Source organism: Polyodon spathula, chromosome 18, assembly GCF_017654505.1.
Source record: "Polyodon spathula isolate WHYD16114869_AA chromosome 18, ASM1765450v1, whole genome shotgun sequence".
In the NCBI taxonomy this organism is placed as follows: domain Eukaryota; kingdom Metazoa; phylum Chordata; class Actinopteri; order Acipenseriformes; family Polyodontidae; genus Polyodon; species Polyodon spathula.
The window spans coordinates 8,136,820-8,154,146 of record NC_054551.1 but is presented as its reverse complement, the minus strand read 5'-3'; the positions used below and the strand labels follow the sequence as shown (position 1 = coordinate 8,154,146).

Sequence of the window (17,327 nt, the reverse complement as noted above, 5' to 3'; positions counted from 1 at the left end):
TTTGTAGTTTTACATATACTTAATGAAAAACTGACAAACTGAAAAATGTGACATTTCAAAATCTAACATGAAATTCCGTACTACTATTATGGCTTCCGGTAGACTTTTAGCAATATAATTTTGCAGTTTCTTTGATTACATTATGTTAAATAAAATATCTAAATTATGTTCATATATATTAATATTTTTTTAGGGCTGTCAAATGTTTAAAAAAAATAAAGACTCACGATTAATCTTGCAATTAAAAACTTTTTTGTATTCAGCCGATGAAGGACTTATAATCCGAAACATCCCGATAATTGATTTGTAATCAATTATTCTACCTTTTTAAGTACCTAAAATATCCTTTTCTTTTTTCATTTTTCTTATGGATCATTTTGGTACACAGCAGTCTTACTTTTTATATATAATCATACTTCGCTTGATTCAAGGATGAATTTCTAAAAGTGTACTCTGTCGAAACTAACAGGTTTCATTTATTGTGTTGTTACTAGAAAGTGTATTTTGAGAAGTGAAACGCAGATTAGATGTAGCCTACGTTTTTGAAACTGAAACTCAATTTGACAGTGGATAAGTCACAAAGTTTTTTTACATCAGAAAGTTCTTCACTTTTAGTACTTCACTCCATAATGCAGTTATAGGACTAACTCTCTATGCAAACGTAGACTGCACTCATTATTTTGCATGCGCTCGAGTACTGTATATTAAAATGGTGCCGCAGGGAATGAACTACGGCATGCTAAGAGGGTCAAGACAGAGGAGTGTGATTAACGCGCGTTAAAACATTTACCTCCAAAGAAATTAACGTGTTAAATCGCAGAAGTTAATTATGTCTCAATCCTAAAATTCTAGGTGATGCAAAACTTTTGGCCATCACTGTACACATTAAATGTGGCACTGGAGGCCACAATGGTAAGGTTAGCAACTCCAAGCCAGGGGTCTGTGCTATTTGAGACCCCATGCCTTTAACCTATTTCTCAGCTGCAAGTTATTTTTAAAACCCTGACCTAGATTAGCTTTCCAAATAACTTATGGACTTGCTATGAAACTGATCCAACTGGAGTCTAAATGGTTGTAGCCTATTCCCCTTGAAGCATACTAAATGACCTATTCAACTCTAATAATACATATCATCCCCATTGACATGTTTACCTTACATTCTACCCTTGTGATTAAGTTCTGTCTCATCTTAAGTCCCATAAGAACCAAGACACGCATACTTGCTATAGAAAACACTATAGGTCTGAGTTACAAAGCAAAGTTTGCTTCCCTTTTTTCTAAGTAAAAATGTTTCAGAACTCAAAAAACAACAGCTTCCATGTGTAGGAGCCCTTAATTTAAAATGTAGTTCTGAAGCTTTGAACCTCACTTAGAACGCACTAGAACACACTAGTAGATCTGTCCCTTTATAGTCACAATATTATTATACCATCCCAGAGACTTAAATATTTGTTCAATGTTGATACCAAGCTTTTTATCCACTTCACCCTGATTTTAAGAATCTCTACTCTAAACACTGTCCTGCATTAGACAATATTACACTGCACCCTCACTTTGTAGTTCCCGATCCTGCCTCCAGAACATCAGCTTAAAGCCCATGCTATTGATTTAAGACTATTTTAAGACCGTTTTAATGGTGGGTAAATATTGACACAGCAGGGAAATACTTTTTGGATGAAGAATGTATTCTACCTGGATGTCAGTTAGTACTCCTGTATCCAGGGAAACAGCAGGAAGTGCTTACAGATTTTACAAGTTATTTCTCACACAGGGTACACAGAGATTTATTTACAATTATCTTTCAGTGTTATAGTTGAAGACTGTTTATTTATTTATTTGTACCTTTTTTTTAAGAAGCAGTAAAGGTAAATGACATTACCGAGTTCTCCTGAACATGCCTGTTTTTGTTTAAAATATATTTAATAAAGTCTACATCAATATTCTTGGTGTCCTGATGTAGAATGATTCTCTTTGAGAAACCGATTCTCTTCGAGAAACCTAGCTCTCATTCAGCTAATATAGAACTTGTGCTGTGAGAACAAGGTAAAGGGAAAATGAATGACCTATCCACCCTGATACAACATTTTGACCCCCTTTCTTTTTATTACAGTCTTTGATACAACCAGTTGGGCCCCAGCCTGGATCTCCTCTCTCGAGAAGCACGGAGCAGCAGGCAGCAATAAAGGCTTTACCAATAAAGGAGCGTGTTAGTAGTTCTCTAGAAATAGTTAGTTTGCAGATTGGAGTGCTTGTGCCCAGCATCGAATGGATTAAGCTCTGATAAAATGGACCTACAGGTGACATACAGATCACAGATAACTTGTTGGTGCTCACAAATCAGCTGTCCTGGGAAACACAAATGCTGTGGTGCTTTTTATTTATATATCTCAAGTCATTAGTTTAACAAGATGTGTGTAAGTTTACTAATAAATGAACACACTACAATTTTTCCCAGGACTGTTCGTTTAAGAAGACATAAACAGATCAGTGCTCCTGTTAGCCAGTAGAGAAGTGACCTTTTAACTCTTTCCAGGCCATACACCCAAGATACAGCATAAACTATTGGATTTTTTGTGTGTGGATCTATGGTTTTATAACAAATCCTTGTGTGTGATTAGTCTAAAGAGATTCCAAAGCCTGGAGAGACACTAAACATATAATTGTATCAGGTATCATGGTATCAAGGATTCGTTTGACATATCACAAAGGATTTGATCAAAACATGAATTGTCATGAATATACTGAATACAACAACCTTCTCTCTCATTTCTGACTAACTAATTTTCACAATTCTGTCAAATGGGGAGATTTCCATTACATGAGAGTAGATGTTGAACTTCATGCTGATCTGAACTCGGCTCTCGCCAAGATAAGCACCAACTAAGACGTAGCTCATTTTGCCTCCCCAGCGCATCAGCATACACAACGGCTGTGATGCTGCCCAAGGAGATCAACCCAGTGTGGTCTCCCCAGCGCATCAGCATGACAACCGTCTGGATTGAGCTAAGTAGGGTACATCTCTGGGGTCTTCAAGTGGGCACCTTTCATCCTCAGTGTTTCGTTGACTAGCCCACGACACCTCAAGAGGGCTCAACAGTGCTTCTGGCGTCCCAGCATCACCCCCCTCCATCCCCCACTCAGCTCAGCCCATCTTACTTACCTGTACATCAGCATTGCTTTCCTTTTATTGTGCTTGAGATCCCCATCCAGAATCGTTCCGTCTCAACCACAGCCAGTTGCTGCTCCTTTCTGCTGCTTCAGATAAGTTCTTCACTGTGCGATGCAACTCTTGGCCACTGAACCCGACGTCTCTGAGAAACCGGGTTGTAGAGTGTGCCACAAATCCTCGACAACCCACTTCCACTGGGTAAACTCGGACTCTCCATCCTTGCTGTTCCGCTTCAGCAGCTAGTTAAGCATATCAAAGTTTCTTCCTCTCACACGCCTCATCCACAGCATCTTCCCATGGCACTGTTAACTCTACCAGATGAACAAGGCATGCTGATCCAGACCACAAGACAATGTCTGGTCGAAGGTTAGTGGTAGTAGTGGTTAGTGGAAAAATAAGCCTTGACCAACATCTGCCAGCATCTTCCAGTCTCTAGCAGCTTCCAGTTGTCCTGAGTGAGGCTTGATTTTAACACCTTTTCTTGATGGTTGCTCTCCTGGACGGAGGAATATTGTCTTTTGTGTGTAATGCTTTGATGGAACTGGTGGCAACTTATTGGTCAGGTTACGCTTGTCTTCCAATGCTAAGGCCAAACATCGCAGCACCTGGTCATGGCGCCAAGTAAACCATCCTTGGCTAAGACCCACCATACATCCTGTCAAAATGTGCCTTAATGTTGCAGATGATGAACACAAAGGACATGAGGGATCCTCACCCACCCAGAGGTTTAGGTTCTGTGGTGATGGGAGATGAGGAAACTGATCCTGCTCTGTTCCATTGTCCACAGGTCTTGCCAGCCGATTTTGTGTTGTTCCACACTCTCCCATCTCATCCATTCTCCCATTCTTCCAGTTTGCAACACAGGTGCTGCCTCCCTTATGCATCTGTCGTGTGAATCTACTAATGTCATTTCCAGTCGGGCTTTGGCGCACTTAAACTCCTTGGTTAGAGCAGAGATTGGTAGCTGCAGTATTCCATTACTATAAAGTCCCATTCTGCTGAGGCAGCGTGGAACTCCCAAACATTTCCTGACGTATGAACCGATTAAAGCTTCCAGCTTCTCAACTGTTGTCAAGGAAACCTTGTACACAGTCAGTGGCCACAGCAGTCTTGGCAGTAAAACAAACTGAAAACCAGAGTTTCAGTTTGCCTGGTAAAGCGCTGCTGTTTATGCTGTTCAACCCTTCCACTGCTTGTTGTCTAATTTCTCCCACACAAACTGTGTCCTTTAGATCCCCGTCAAACCATCTCCCTAGACTTTTCACTGGCTTCTTGGACACTGTTGGTATTGCCTCACCATTAATGTAGAACCTTTTATTTACTTATTTGCCTTTAATTATAGAGATGCTCCTCCAAATATCTCTCCAGCTCAAACTTTGATGATTTTAGTGTGCCTTTTTTCTCACTGGTGAATATCTTCTTTACAAATTTGAATGGATTTTTATAAAAGTTTGTTCTCGCACGCTTTTTCTTTTTGTATTGTTTCCGTAGGCGCTCAGCTCTGCGCAATGTTGCAAGCTTATCTTTTATTACCCTTTGTAACAGATGGAGTCCCTCATTCTGACTTTGTTCTGCTTTTCTCCATTGCTTCCTCAACTGCCTCCTTTCTCTAACTAAGCGTTCAATCTCCTGCTGCAGTCTAGACTTTCCAGGAATAGTTTGTACTTTTTCCTTCCTTTTTTCAATTCCAAACCTCTTGCATCCAAATGCGTAGATGGTGTCCCCAAATTTATCCAGCTTCTTTTCAACTGTTCCATCTAACCTTTCCAAAGTAAAACAGAGATCCGTGTTTACTGTGTCCCACGCTGTTTTCTCACAAACTCTTGGCCATTTAACTCCAGGCTTGTGTCCGTTGAGGTTCTTTTCTCTCTTACGCTGGTTTGTCTGATTGGGTTCGCAAGGATCATTAGGTTCATCACTAGTTTTATCCATGCAAGTCCTCCTCACATCTACGACAGGGGTGCTGATATCCTGCGAACTGTGGTTTGCTTCCTGATGCTGGATTTCACTCGACTGACTTCGTAAGAAGTATTGATCAATGCAAGGCCCTTATCCCTTCTCCCTCAAGCATTTCATTCTCACTTGATGAATCTTCAAACCCCTGACCGTTGTTACCTTGCTCCAGCCGCAGACAAAACCTGGAGTTCCATGTCTTTGCTAACTACAGATCTTGAACTAGTCTTTTGTGAAGTGCTCTCCATTCTCATATCCGTTTCCATTCCTAAATCGTTAACAGTGTTATCCAACGTTGAGTCATCTTCCGCCCCTGCTCTCACAGACTCTAGGGGTATTTTTCTCTTTAATTTCTTAGAAATCTTGGGCGGGTGTCTCCGTCATCCTGTTTACCTTTGAAAACAAAGAGCTGGATACTGCCGACCAGGGTAGCTAACCCTTGCCAGCCCCAATGGGGTCTCTTTCCTCCTGTCAGCTGTGTCTCCATGCTGTCACAAGGTCTTTCCCTTGTTGCCTGTTGCACTATTCACAGCAGTCACTGGATGTATCCAGATCTTCATGATTTCCATTACAGGAGCGTAGATGTTGAACTTCATGCAGATTTGAACTCGGCTCTTGCCAAGATAAGCACCAACTAAGACGTAGCTTTGCAGTAAACTAATGTGATCCATCTGCATCTCCATCCATTTGCATTGTTTTTCATCTGATGATGTAGATATCCTTCTGTCTGGTGTTGATTGCTGAAGTGTAATGCTGGCTCCAGGGGTCAGCTCATTTTGCCTCCCCAGCGCATCAGCACAGTATCTTACAGTATCTTACCCTTTAGCATTAGATATATTTAGATACGTGTTTATGTGTTTTGTTTTTGTTGTGGTTTTGTATGCACCTGTATACTTGTTTTACCTCTTTAAACACACATATACAAAGACAAGATGTGATCATAAGAACTTTCAGCAGTTAACACAATGTCAGTATTGTATCTCTCATTCTACTTATACTACAAAGACACATCTAACATACAGTGTGTTTAAATAGGTAATGAAATATCTGGAAATGGAAAGGGCTAAAACATGTTAGTACATAGAAACCTGAGGTACATGTTCCACAGCAATACACAGGAGCAAAGAAACAGCATCTAATTAAATCCTGTGGAACCAAGTGGATGGTTAGTGACAGAGGCAGTCCCAGTGAGTGGCGTCTCTAAAGGACAAACGTTTTTAAAATTAGATACTTACTGTACCACTCGTCCACCCACGCAAAGGCCTGCCGGTGTCCTATTAACAGGATATCCTGGATGACCTGAGAAAATACAAAGGGATTTATTAATTAATCTACACAGTCCCAGATCTGCAGCAAATAGCACGGTCATTTAAAAATCATTTCGACAAACATATTTTTTGTGCGTGCATGTTTGTCTTAAAATGGGGAAGTAAAATGGTACTAATTTAATATTTAAACAGTGGCATTATTTAGAACAAATTTGAATAGACTGGTCATGTTGTCTTAAAAATGTAAATAGTATATGTTAGCACATGTATAAATGCATATACAGTGCCTTGAAAAAGTATTCAGACCCCTGACCAATTCTCTCATATTACTGAATAACAAATGATACATTGAAAAATTTTGTTCTGTTTGATATTTTATTTTTAAACACTGAAACTCAGAATCAGTTATTTCAAGGTGACATTGGTTTTAAGTTGGGAAATATTTTTAAGAAAAATAAAAAACTGAAATATCTTGCTTGCATAAGTATTCAACCCCTGTGCTGTGGAAGCTCCCAGTTTGCACCGATGAAAGAAATTGCCCTAACGAGGACGAAATTACCTTACCATTGGCCTCCACCTGTGAACCATTAGTTGCTGTCACATTTTCTGGATAAAAACCCCACTGTTGAAGAATCATTGGTAAGGCTGTGAATCTGAAGGAAAATGAAGACCAAAGAGCATTCTACAGAAGTTAGAGATAAAGTAATACAAATGCATAGATTAGGGAAAGGGTACAAACTAATATCCAAGTGTTTGGATATCCCAGTGAGCACAGTTGGATCAATAATCAGGAAGTGGAAGCTGCATCACACCATCCAGGCACTGCCAAGAAAAGGCCGTCCCTCAAAACTCAGCGGTCAAACAAGAAGGAGACTTGTGAGAGAAGCTACAGAGAGGCCAACAATCACTTTGAAGGAGCTACAGAGTTCAGTGGCTGAGAGTGGAGTAATGGTGCACCAGTCAACCATATCAAGAGCTCTGCATAACACTAGCCTATATGGGAGGGTGGCAAGAAAGAAGCCGTTACTCAAAAAGTACTATCTGAAAGCACGTCTGGAGTTTGCCAGAAAGCATGAGAGTGACCCAGCTGCGATGTGGGAAAAGGTTTTGTGGTCAGATGAGACCAAGATAGAGCTTTTTGGCCAAAACTCAAAGCGCTATGTGTGTCACAAACCTAACACTGCCCATGCCTCAGGACACACCATCCCTACAGTGAAGTATGGTGGTGGCAGCATCATGCTGTGGGGATGCTTCTCATCAGCAGGGACTGGGCATCTTGTTACAATTGAAGAAAGAATGGATGGAGCAAAATACAGGAAAATACTGCAAGAGAATCTGCTTCAGTCCACTAAAAAACCGAAGCTTGGGAGGAAATTCACCTTTCAGCAGGACAATGATCCCAAGTACAAGGCCAAAGCAATATTGGAGTGGCTCAAGAACAAAAAGGTGAATATCCTACATTGGCCCAGTCAAAGTCCTGATCTCAATCCCATTGAGAATCTGTGGCACTATTTGAAAACTGCGGTCCACAAGCATCATCCAACCAACCTGAACAACCTGGGCAAAAATCACTCCGACACTGTGTGCAAAGCTGGTACATACTTACCCCAAAAGACTTAAAGCTGTTATTGCATGTACCATTTGTAATTCAGTAATATGAGAGAATTGGTCAGGGGTCTGAATACTTTTGCAAGGCACTGTGTGTGTGTGTGTGTGTGTATATATATATATATATATATATATATATATATATATATATATATATATATATATATATATATATATATATATATATATATCACACAGAGGTTTACATCTTGTTCAACAGCAGCTGCAGAAGGAGATGTTGAGCAGACTAAAAATAAAACATTATTTTCACACCTCCTCAGAGAATTGTATACAGAGATCACCGAGACACGAAGCTCAGCACCAGAAAGCTTCTATTTCTAGACACGGCTCACTGACAGCCATTCTCCTACATTGTATTTATATCACCAGTTGCCTGCCATTGTATAAAAAAAAAACCTACTCAGCCAACTAAACAGGGCGCTGATGTGTCTTACGAGGTCAGGCAGCCCCGTCCCTCATTCACCTTGAGAGGGGACATAGCTAACCTTGCTGCAAGAACAGGGGAAGCAAATGAGTCAGAGGCTCAAACAGCAACCCATACATCATGGGCTGACTGCACGTCATTTGCAAGGTAGTCATACTGAAGCTTCTTTAACTGTGTTTCCCCAATGTTGCTGTTCTTAGGTGTACACTTCGTTGCATTTGCAGCATTGTGCTCTTGAGGCTAGTAATTGGCAGGGTTTATATGCAAGTTTTAATTGCGCTACTATAGCGCATTCATGATGTGTCACGCACACATGACGCAGGATTGTGCTCGTTCCAAAAGTGCACGGCGAAAAAAGTGTGCGACTTATGTGTCATTACACTTTGGTAAAGCATGGTAAAGTGCGCGCTAATTGGCCTATTTAGTCCCATAGCAACAAACTCGACAGTCGTGAAAAATACTTCACGATAGACTTTCAAGAAATACCTCCTCCACTTCCCCTACATAAAAGAACGCTCTTCTCTGGGTAAGTTCTTTCCACCGTTATCCTCCTCTGTAGCGTAAGATTTCCCTTATCCCATCTTACTAATACAAATCAGTTAAATATTCATGCATCCATTGTTATCAATCCGCTTCTCCTAGTGAGGTTCGCGGCCAATATATATATAGAGATGTTGCTTTATACCAGTACAATGATGTCAGCAGTTTATAACATTATTTATTCATTTCAGTGTATTATGAGTAGTGCTGGGATTTAGTCACGGTGGTTGCGGGTGTCATGGATTCCGTGACTTTTGCTGATGTGCGTGACTTGCAGGGATGTTAGTAAATTGTGTTCAATCTGTATGTGATTTTATTAGAAAGTGTTTCTCATTAACATTAATTTTCACATTTAAAAAAAATGCATTTATCGTTTATAAAGTCTATAAATAATGACATATTTTGAACTAGCTCCAACACCGTACTTGCTGTGCTTTTTATTAATTTTTTTTTTTATGTTTTTGGAGAAGAAAAAAAAAATTCTGAATCAAACTAAGCTCTTTGATTAAAAATGTTAACAGTTCATAAATTCAGTGTGTGTGTGTGTGTATTATACTAACTGTAAGCATTCGCTGCGGGACAAACATTGAACAGATCCTCTTTTTAATTGAAATTATTGTTCCACTTGTGTTTTAATTGTTGTACGGTTGCACTTAATTTAATGTACACGTCTCTTGTCAGCCCCACACCCTCTTTGTGTTTCATTCTCGTGTGTATTTTTCGCCCCCAGTGTGTTACGCTTGCTGTCTCTTACCCTTTCCCGTTGTGCCTCTTAGTTCAGCGCTTATAAATGCTGCTGTAGTCAGTAGTCACCGTTGCATAGCAAATAAAAAAGCAACACATTGAAATTTAATTTGCTTGTCTCTTGCTTCTTTGCTGAACCTGTGCGCACCAACGCCGCAATAAGCTTTTATTAAAGACAGTTAATTTATGTATTTTTTTATCCCCGTGACTTTATTCTCCCTATGTCATTTTCTCCGTGACTGTGAACACACTGACCGTGACTAGTCCGTGATTTAGTCCAACTTTTCCGTGACAAACTCCTAACCCTAATTATGAATGATGCATGAAGCACCGGCTAATGGGTGACCCGCCAGTGGCAGTGGCATCGGACCATTTGCTGGAATTCTCATCCTCCCAGACGTCCTGTGAAATACCAGCCCCATTAATTGCGCCAGCCTTCATTTCAAATATGCTGTAATTGTAAAATATGGAACTCTATATTATTTTCTTCTTCTTGGCAGCATGAACCGTTTTAACTGCAAGCCCTTTGCATTCTACACAGATGGGGGTAACCTTCTTTTCATCTCTTCCTAGCGCGTAAAACCTCATGTAAATCCCTATGCATTATTTGAACGATATCCTTTATCATGCAGCATTTCTTTTCAGAATGTTTGGTGATATTTAAATAACCCTCCCATTATTTTATTATTAATGAGGTTGTTTGCATTTGGATGACAAAATTCTCTAAAATAAACTCTCATGTAAACATGGAAACAGAACTGCCATGACCATAAAAGCGAGAGATCTGTTGTCACGCTTTTCAGTTTTTGCTTGTAAATTGCCCCAGTGTCTCCACCGACAGTCAGGCGTTAAGTTGTACTTAGAAACCTATACATGAAATTGGTATTTAAATGTGATGCTTGGTTCAGAGACAACATATATTTTTCTAATTATTTATTTTACTTACTCTTTCTCAAGGGAGCATATGCAAAGAACACATTTATAGAGCTTACAAAATATTAATATTAAATAGTTTCTTTATTATATTTTTAAAAAGACATCGCGATCTAGCGGTTTTTATGCACAAATGTGCCTTTATCAGGATAGCACATCAAATTCACTCAGGAGTTATATAATAGTTCCAATTAACAAGTCAAAAACAGTTTTTCAAACTGCAATAATTACATTAACTTAACTAATGCATATACAAACATTTAACAATCACCCATAATTAATCACAAATTACCAGCTCTTGGTCTCATATATATATATATATATATATATATATACACACACACTTATACTTGTAGTAAAATTAGAAAATAAATTGTAGTGCATTTGTTTCTTTGTTGTTGACTTTTTCAAAATGGCAAAAAAGTGTACTGGATGCCATAATAGTAGTACAGTATTTCATGTTAGATTTCAAAACGCCACATTTTTCTAAGTTTATAGAAAACTATAAAGCGGTAAATAATTCAATATGTTAACGTATCATTATTCAGCAGGTTTTATTTGACTTTATGAAGCACAATTAGTTAATAGTATAGGGTGATGCAAAACTTTTGGTCATAATTCTAGGCTACAATAGGTTTCTAATTACGCCAAAAGGAAGATCTGGCATGCAATGGCACTGGTGTCTTATTTCTATCCTAGAAATATTTTGGAAACAGAAATAGAAAATGTGCTTCTTGGAAATGATTTGTGTGACATGACTGAAAACCATAATAATAATAAATACCATCATGGGTAATCAATTCAAAAGAATAATTAGCATGTCTAAGCCCTCACGTAATACAAGGCTGTCCAGAAATAACCCTGTTTAAAAGCAATACACAAATCATGTGTTTTCCACGTGTCGAGTCTAGTATCCTACTGAAGGTCGTACAATGGAAGTGATAAGCATCAGAGGTCTCTTCTCTTTCCAAAAATCAGATCACATTTTTACAGATTGTACTTTGTTTTTATAGCGTTAGGGTTCCTGGAATTGTGTTAGTTCATTTTCCAAAGACCTTTCAAAATTCCATGGCACCACTTTTAAAGCTTTTTGGCTTTCACATAATATGAGTGCCAACCTGCTGTTCCTGTAAACAGATGTTGTTAGCTACCCACATGTTTGGCATAACACCTGCTTTCTAAAATCTATAGCAATTCCCTCAGTGTTTTGTGTCATTTGCTTAGCTGCAACTAACCTCAGAATCAATCTTCAACTAAAAGGTGACATCATAGAATGAAAATGCTTTAAAGTAACATTTAAGGGTAAGTAGCGGGGTTCTGAAAAATATAAACGGTTTAAATAACGTACCTATAATTTTTTTGCTTTTCATTGTTAAAATCGACAACTTTTTAGACTTATAACTTTAAAATCTGTTTCAAAGCTCTTTTCAAAATGTCCGCTGTAGTGCACTGGGTTTTGAGCTCTGTCCTCTAAATCACCGCAGGAAGATAGATTAAAAAAAAAAAAAAAAACAACAAAAAAAAAAAAACATAACAAATGCTCTGGCTTTTCTGTTCTGTGCCACATCATGGATGGTTACAGCTGTGTTACCTGTTTGACAATGTGGGCAATAATCCTTACACTATCAGTGCACTAGACCAGCCATTAATGTACTGTATAGTAAGCAAAAACAGCAATACTTCTTGACTCACAACTGTGCATCCATTTAGTGGGAAATACCACTGGACTCCCTTCACAAGCATTAATATAGTAGGAATGACATCTATCTATCAACTGCAGGCATGTTTTGAGGTAGCTCAATCATAAAAATCTTATTTCAGTGTAATGTCAAATGGGTACTTTTAAAAAGTATGCTTACATAATAAATAGTTATTTAATTTGTATAGGACTCCTGACATATCATTACCTGAACAGGGAGCATGTGTGTGTCACAATGGAATTGTCTTAACAAGTGCTACTATATTCATAAAAATTAACTGCACAGTTTTTATCTTATATATTTTAGCTATTGGCCAATTGTTATTTGTTCATTTATTTGAAATGGTTTTCAACTGTGGCTCAGTATAATTTACACTTAAGCCTGTTATAGGTTGACAAATTGTGGTAGTCATGGAAACTTTGGAACTTAAATGCAGAGTACAGGGCTGTTTTTGATTATTGCGTTTGAAAGCTACAATATAATTGATGTACAGTACCAAGTTCTGCATTTCATTATTCTGAATACAGCCTACATCTATGTGAAGCTTATTAAAATTAATTAACCATCTTAACAATGGCATTCTTTGTATTATGGGAATCATAAGGGAAATTGTACAAGAACTACTTTGTTTTTCCAAAAAGATTTATTTTCAAATTGGTTCGCAAGAGTAGGTCAGACATTATGAAGAAGGTCAGGTAGTCAGTTAAGTTAATGTTAACCTATTTTACATTATGACACACAATGAACATCTGAAACAAAAAACAGTACATGTTCATTATATTTGCTTAACTTACACTGCCAATAAAAAAAGAGTACCATGGAGTACAGAGGTGTGTAAACCCCTCTAGGTGTGTCAATTTGCACATGCATGTTTTCTATTAATCAAGGAAAAGTCTCAGTCTTATGTCTTCAATTGGGAAATAAGCATGTGTATTGGAGCAATGCATAAAGACGACATCAGTATACAGTGCCTATAGAAAGTATTAACACCCCCCCCCCCCCCCCCCCCCTTGGACGTTTTCACAGTTTGTTGTACAACCTGAACTCTTGATGCATTTAAATGGGATTTTTTTCCCTTTGATTTACACAACCTACTCAAGGCAAGAGGATTTTTATTGTGAAACAGATAATGAAAAATAAAAATAAAAAAACTGAAATGTCTTTAGTATTCACCCCTGAGTCCATACTTGGTTGAACCACCTTTGGCAGCAATTACAGCTGTGAGTCTTTTGGGATAAATCTCTACCAGGTAAATCTCACCCATTCTTTTTGGCAAAATTGTTCAAGCTATGTCAAGTTGGATGGGGATTGTTGGTGGACAGCAATCTTCAAGTCATGCCACAGATTCTCAATCAGATTCAAGTCCGGTCTTTGACTGGACCACTCTAGGACATTCACGTTCTTGTTTTTAAGCCAGTCCAGTGTCAATTTGGCTGTGTGCTTGGGGTCATTGTCCTGCTGAAAGGTGAATCTCTGTCCCAGTCTTAGGTCTTTTGCAGACTGAAGCAGGTTTTCCTCAAGGATTTCCCTGTATTCAGCTCCATTCACTTTGCCCACTACCGTGACAAACTTCCCAGTCCCTGCCGATGAAAAGCATCCCCATAGCATGATGCTGCCACCACCATGCTTCACAGTAGGGATGGTGTTACCTAGGTGATGTGCTGTGTTGGATTTGCGCCAGACATAAAGCTTTGCATTTAGTCCAAATAGTTCAATTTTTGTTTCATCGGACCACAGAATCTTTTGCCACATCTTTTCAGAGTCTCCCACATGCCAGGATTTTACATGGGCTTTTTTCAGAAATGTCTTCCTTCTTGCCACTTTCATACAGGCCAGATTTGTGTACCTCAGCTATTGTTGACACATGGACAGTTTCTCCCATCTCAGCCATGGAATGCTGTAGGTCTTTTAGAGTTGTCACTGGCCTCTTGGTGGCTTCTCTGACCAATGCCCTTCTTACCCGGCTGTTCAGTTTGGGAGGATCACCTGCTCTAAGCAGATTCTGGGTGGTGATGTATACCTTCCACTTCTTAATGATCGACTTGACTGTGCACCAAGGGATATTCAATGTCTTTGAAATATTTTTATACCCTTCCCCTGATCTGTGCCTTTCCACAACTTTATCCCAGAGTTTTTTTTTTTTTTAAAGCACCTTGGTCTTCGTGGTAGTATCTTTGCTTAAATGCACTACCCAACTGTGGAATCTTACAGAGACAGGTGTATTTAATCTGAAATCATGTGAACCACTTTTATTGCACACAGATGGACTCCATTCAACTTATTGTGTGAATTCTGAAGGCAATTGGTTACAGCTTATTTAGGAGTGTCATAACAAAGGGGGTGAATACTTATCTAATGAAGAATTTTCAGGTTGCTATTTTTAATTGATTTGTTTTTTCACACACACACCCCCCCCCCTCCAATTTTTCACACACTGAAAGTGATGATTAGGTTGTGTAAATCAAAGGGGAAAAACAAAATCCCATTTAAATGCATCAAGACTTCAGGTTGTAACACAGCAAACTGTGAAAATGTCCAAGGGGGGTGAATACTTCCTATAGGCACTGTAGGTTAATAGGGCATGAGTGAGATAGGAAGGTATACATGGATGGGTGTTATACAATACAACAAAGAAAAATAATGGTGTATGGGAATAGCAACCCTCAAATCCATGCACATTAAATAGGTGAGTCCAAGACTATTCTGTATTTTTTTAGAATGACATTTACTGTCTGCATACAATCTTCACATCTTTACCTTTTAAATCCTGCCAAACTTCTCTCTCCCGATCTAGATCCTCTTCACTAAACTGTTCATCACAAGACCCTTCTCAGTGGTGCAGACTGAAGGCTTTCATTCAAAGGATTTGCTGAGTTTATCTTAGTATGCCAGCCATTCAAATGGATAGATCAAACCTGCTCAGAAGGATTCCTAGAACCCCATCCACTTCTAAACATCTAAAATATCCTACCTTGTGCACAAACTGCTCCACCCTGGTCTGAAGCCCCCACACCTCAAACTTGACGCTGACCAGTTTGTAGGAACACATAACTGGCTTGTCTTTCTCTCTCCAACCCTCTTTCAGGGGTCCCCGTCCTGTTTTTAGTGACGCAAAGCACCGGAGGTCCTGCCAGAAACAGAAACGTGCTTCTTAATAAGTCATTAACATGATACCTTATTGTGTTTTATTATTATTTACAAAACTTGTTTTTGCCTAATTTTCAGTTGAACCCTTTCATATATTCTAAGATGCATAATCTTTGAGTGCATCCTGAAATGCAATTAGGTGTGTAAAGTGAATAGTGTAGTCCACAATGTCTTTGCCATATCCTGGTGTGTAGGTTAGACCAAGTCATTTAATATTACATGTCATGATCCATGGAGATGCTGTGTGTCAGTTTATCTCAAAAACCAAACCTCCATAGATTGGATGTGCTGTTCAATATGTAATTTCACTCTCCAGAATCAATTTTTGCACTGTGATGCAAAGTCATTTAGGATGGGTGTTTCTTTTATGTATCAATCTATAAAACACGTAGTTGCTTTATTTTAACTTGTTTCTATCTATAATAGCAGTTTGGGAAGCAGCTCTTTTCATATTTACACCATTGGAATAGAAGCCAGATATCATGTTAAACCATGCTATACATGTTATAGCAAGACTCTTAAGGAGGTCTGGGTACCACTGCATTAAAGCAGACCTGCATGGTTCAGTTCATAATATATATTATTAGTTATATATAATAACTTACCTCTGAGCTTTTGTAGTGTCTGTCTGGGATATCATCATATGCAATGTCCAGAAAACACACCTCATGTTCAGAGTTATTTTTATCTGTATTAAAAATCTGTAAGAATTTTTTTTTAAAATCTATAATTATGATAATATATCTGATCCATATATATAATATATATATATATATATCATATTATATATATATATATATATATATACTATAACGTTTAGTAATGAACAGATGGGAGAGCATGGATTAAAATAATCTGTTTAAATATGTGTGCAATAAGACAAGTGCTTGAAGGACTGAGCATGCACATTTAAAAAAATAAATTTTTAATTTATTATAAACATCAGCTGTAAGTCGACATTAACTGTTTGGGGTCCAAACCTTAAGAAGCTGGGCAATATTTCGATTAAACGTACTCGTAATAAAATCCTCTATTGTAGGAATAAAGTTATGGTTTTCCAACGCTTTGACAACAGAACTGATAGAACTGATAGACAGGTGTCGCTGTCCATCAAATCAACAGTACAAAAGTCACTTTTGAAATCAGGACTTAAAAGGATGTGTTGTAGTAAGAATACATATGTTAAGAAAGGGGAACAAGACTAAAAGGCTAAAATATGCACAAGAACACAGAAATTAGACTATGGAATAATGGTCTAAGGTGCTTTGGACTGTTGATGGCTAGATAACGACACCTGTGCCTTCTGTCAGTTCTGTTGTCAATTCAACGCTTGTCTTCTTTAAATTCCTTAAGGATATTATCTTCAAGTATTGCTCATCCTTGTTAGACAGCTTCATGGGTCTTCCAGTCCTAGGTTTGTCAATTACAGATGTTTCTCTGTACTGAAAATTAAGTGATGTGAGCTATTTCACTCGATGTTTTTCCTTCTTTATGCAAGTCAAGGCTGTTATAATAGTAGAAAACACTAGTGGAGGCTTTGACTAAAATTGTTGATACTCATAATGCATCAGAGTAGAAAAAAGCAACATGTCTAAGACTTAATAAATGGGGTATGATATTAAATGAGGTGATATAAAACGGGTTAATCTGTGTATGTATATATACATACACAGATGAACCTGTTTTATATCACCTCACTTAATGTCATACCCTGTTTATTATCACTCGCCATGCACCATAGATTCTTTGAGAAATTACCTTTCTAAATATCATCTCATAAACCCACTTATTGTCATGTCTTATGCAGCCTATCAAACACT

At 38.3% G+C, this 17,327-nt stretch overlaps 1 protein-coding gene across 3 annotated transcripts in view; it reads right to left on the bottom strand.

The window, feature by feature from the left end:
- LOC121330941 (cytoplasmic phosphatidylinositol transfer protein 1-like) overlaps positions 1-17,327 on the bottom strand; it is a 52,139-nt gene that overhangs the window by 7,027 nt on the left and 27,785 nt on the right. For all 3 annotated transcript variants that reach the window (XM_041277936.1, XM_041277938.1, XM_041277937.1), the window contains 3 exons: positions 16,113-16,208; positions 15,332-15,487; positions 6,358-6,421 (listed from right to left, as the gene is read on the bottom strand). In XM_041277936.1, coding sequence (XP_041133870.1) covers positions 6,358-6,421; positions 15,332-15,487; positions 16,113-16,208 — 316 coding nt within the window. The remainder of the gene's footprint in view (positions 1-6,357; positions 6,422-15,331; positions 15,488-16,112; positions 16,209-17,327) is intronic.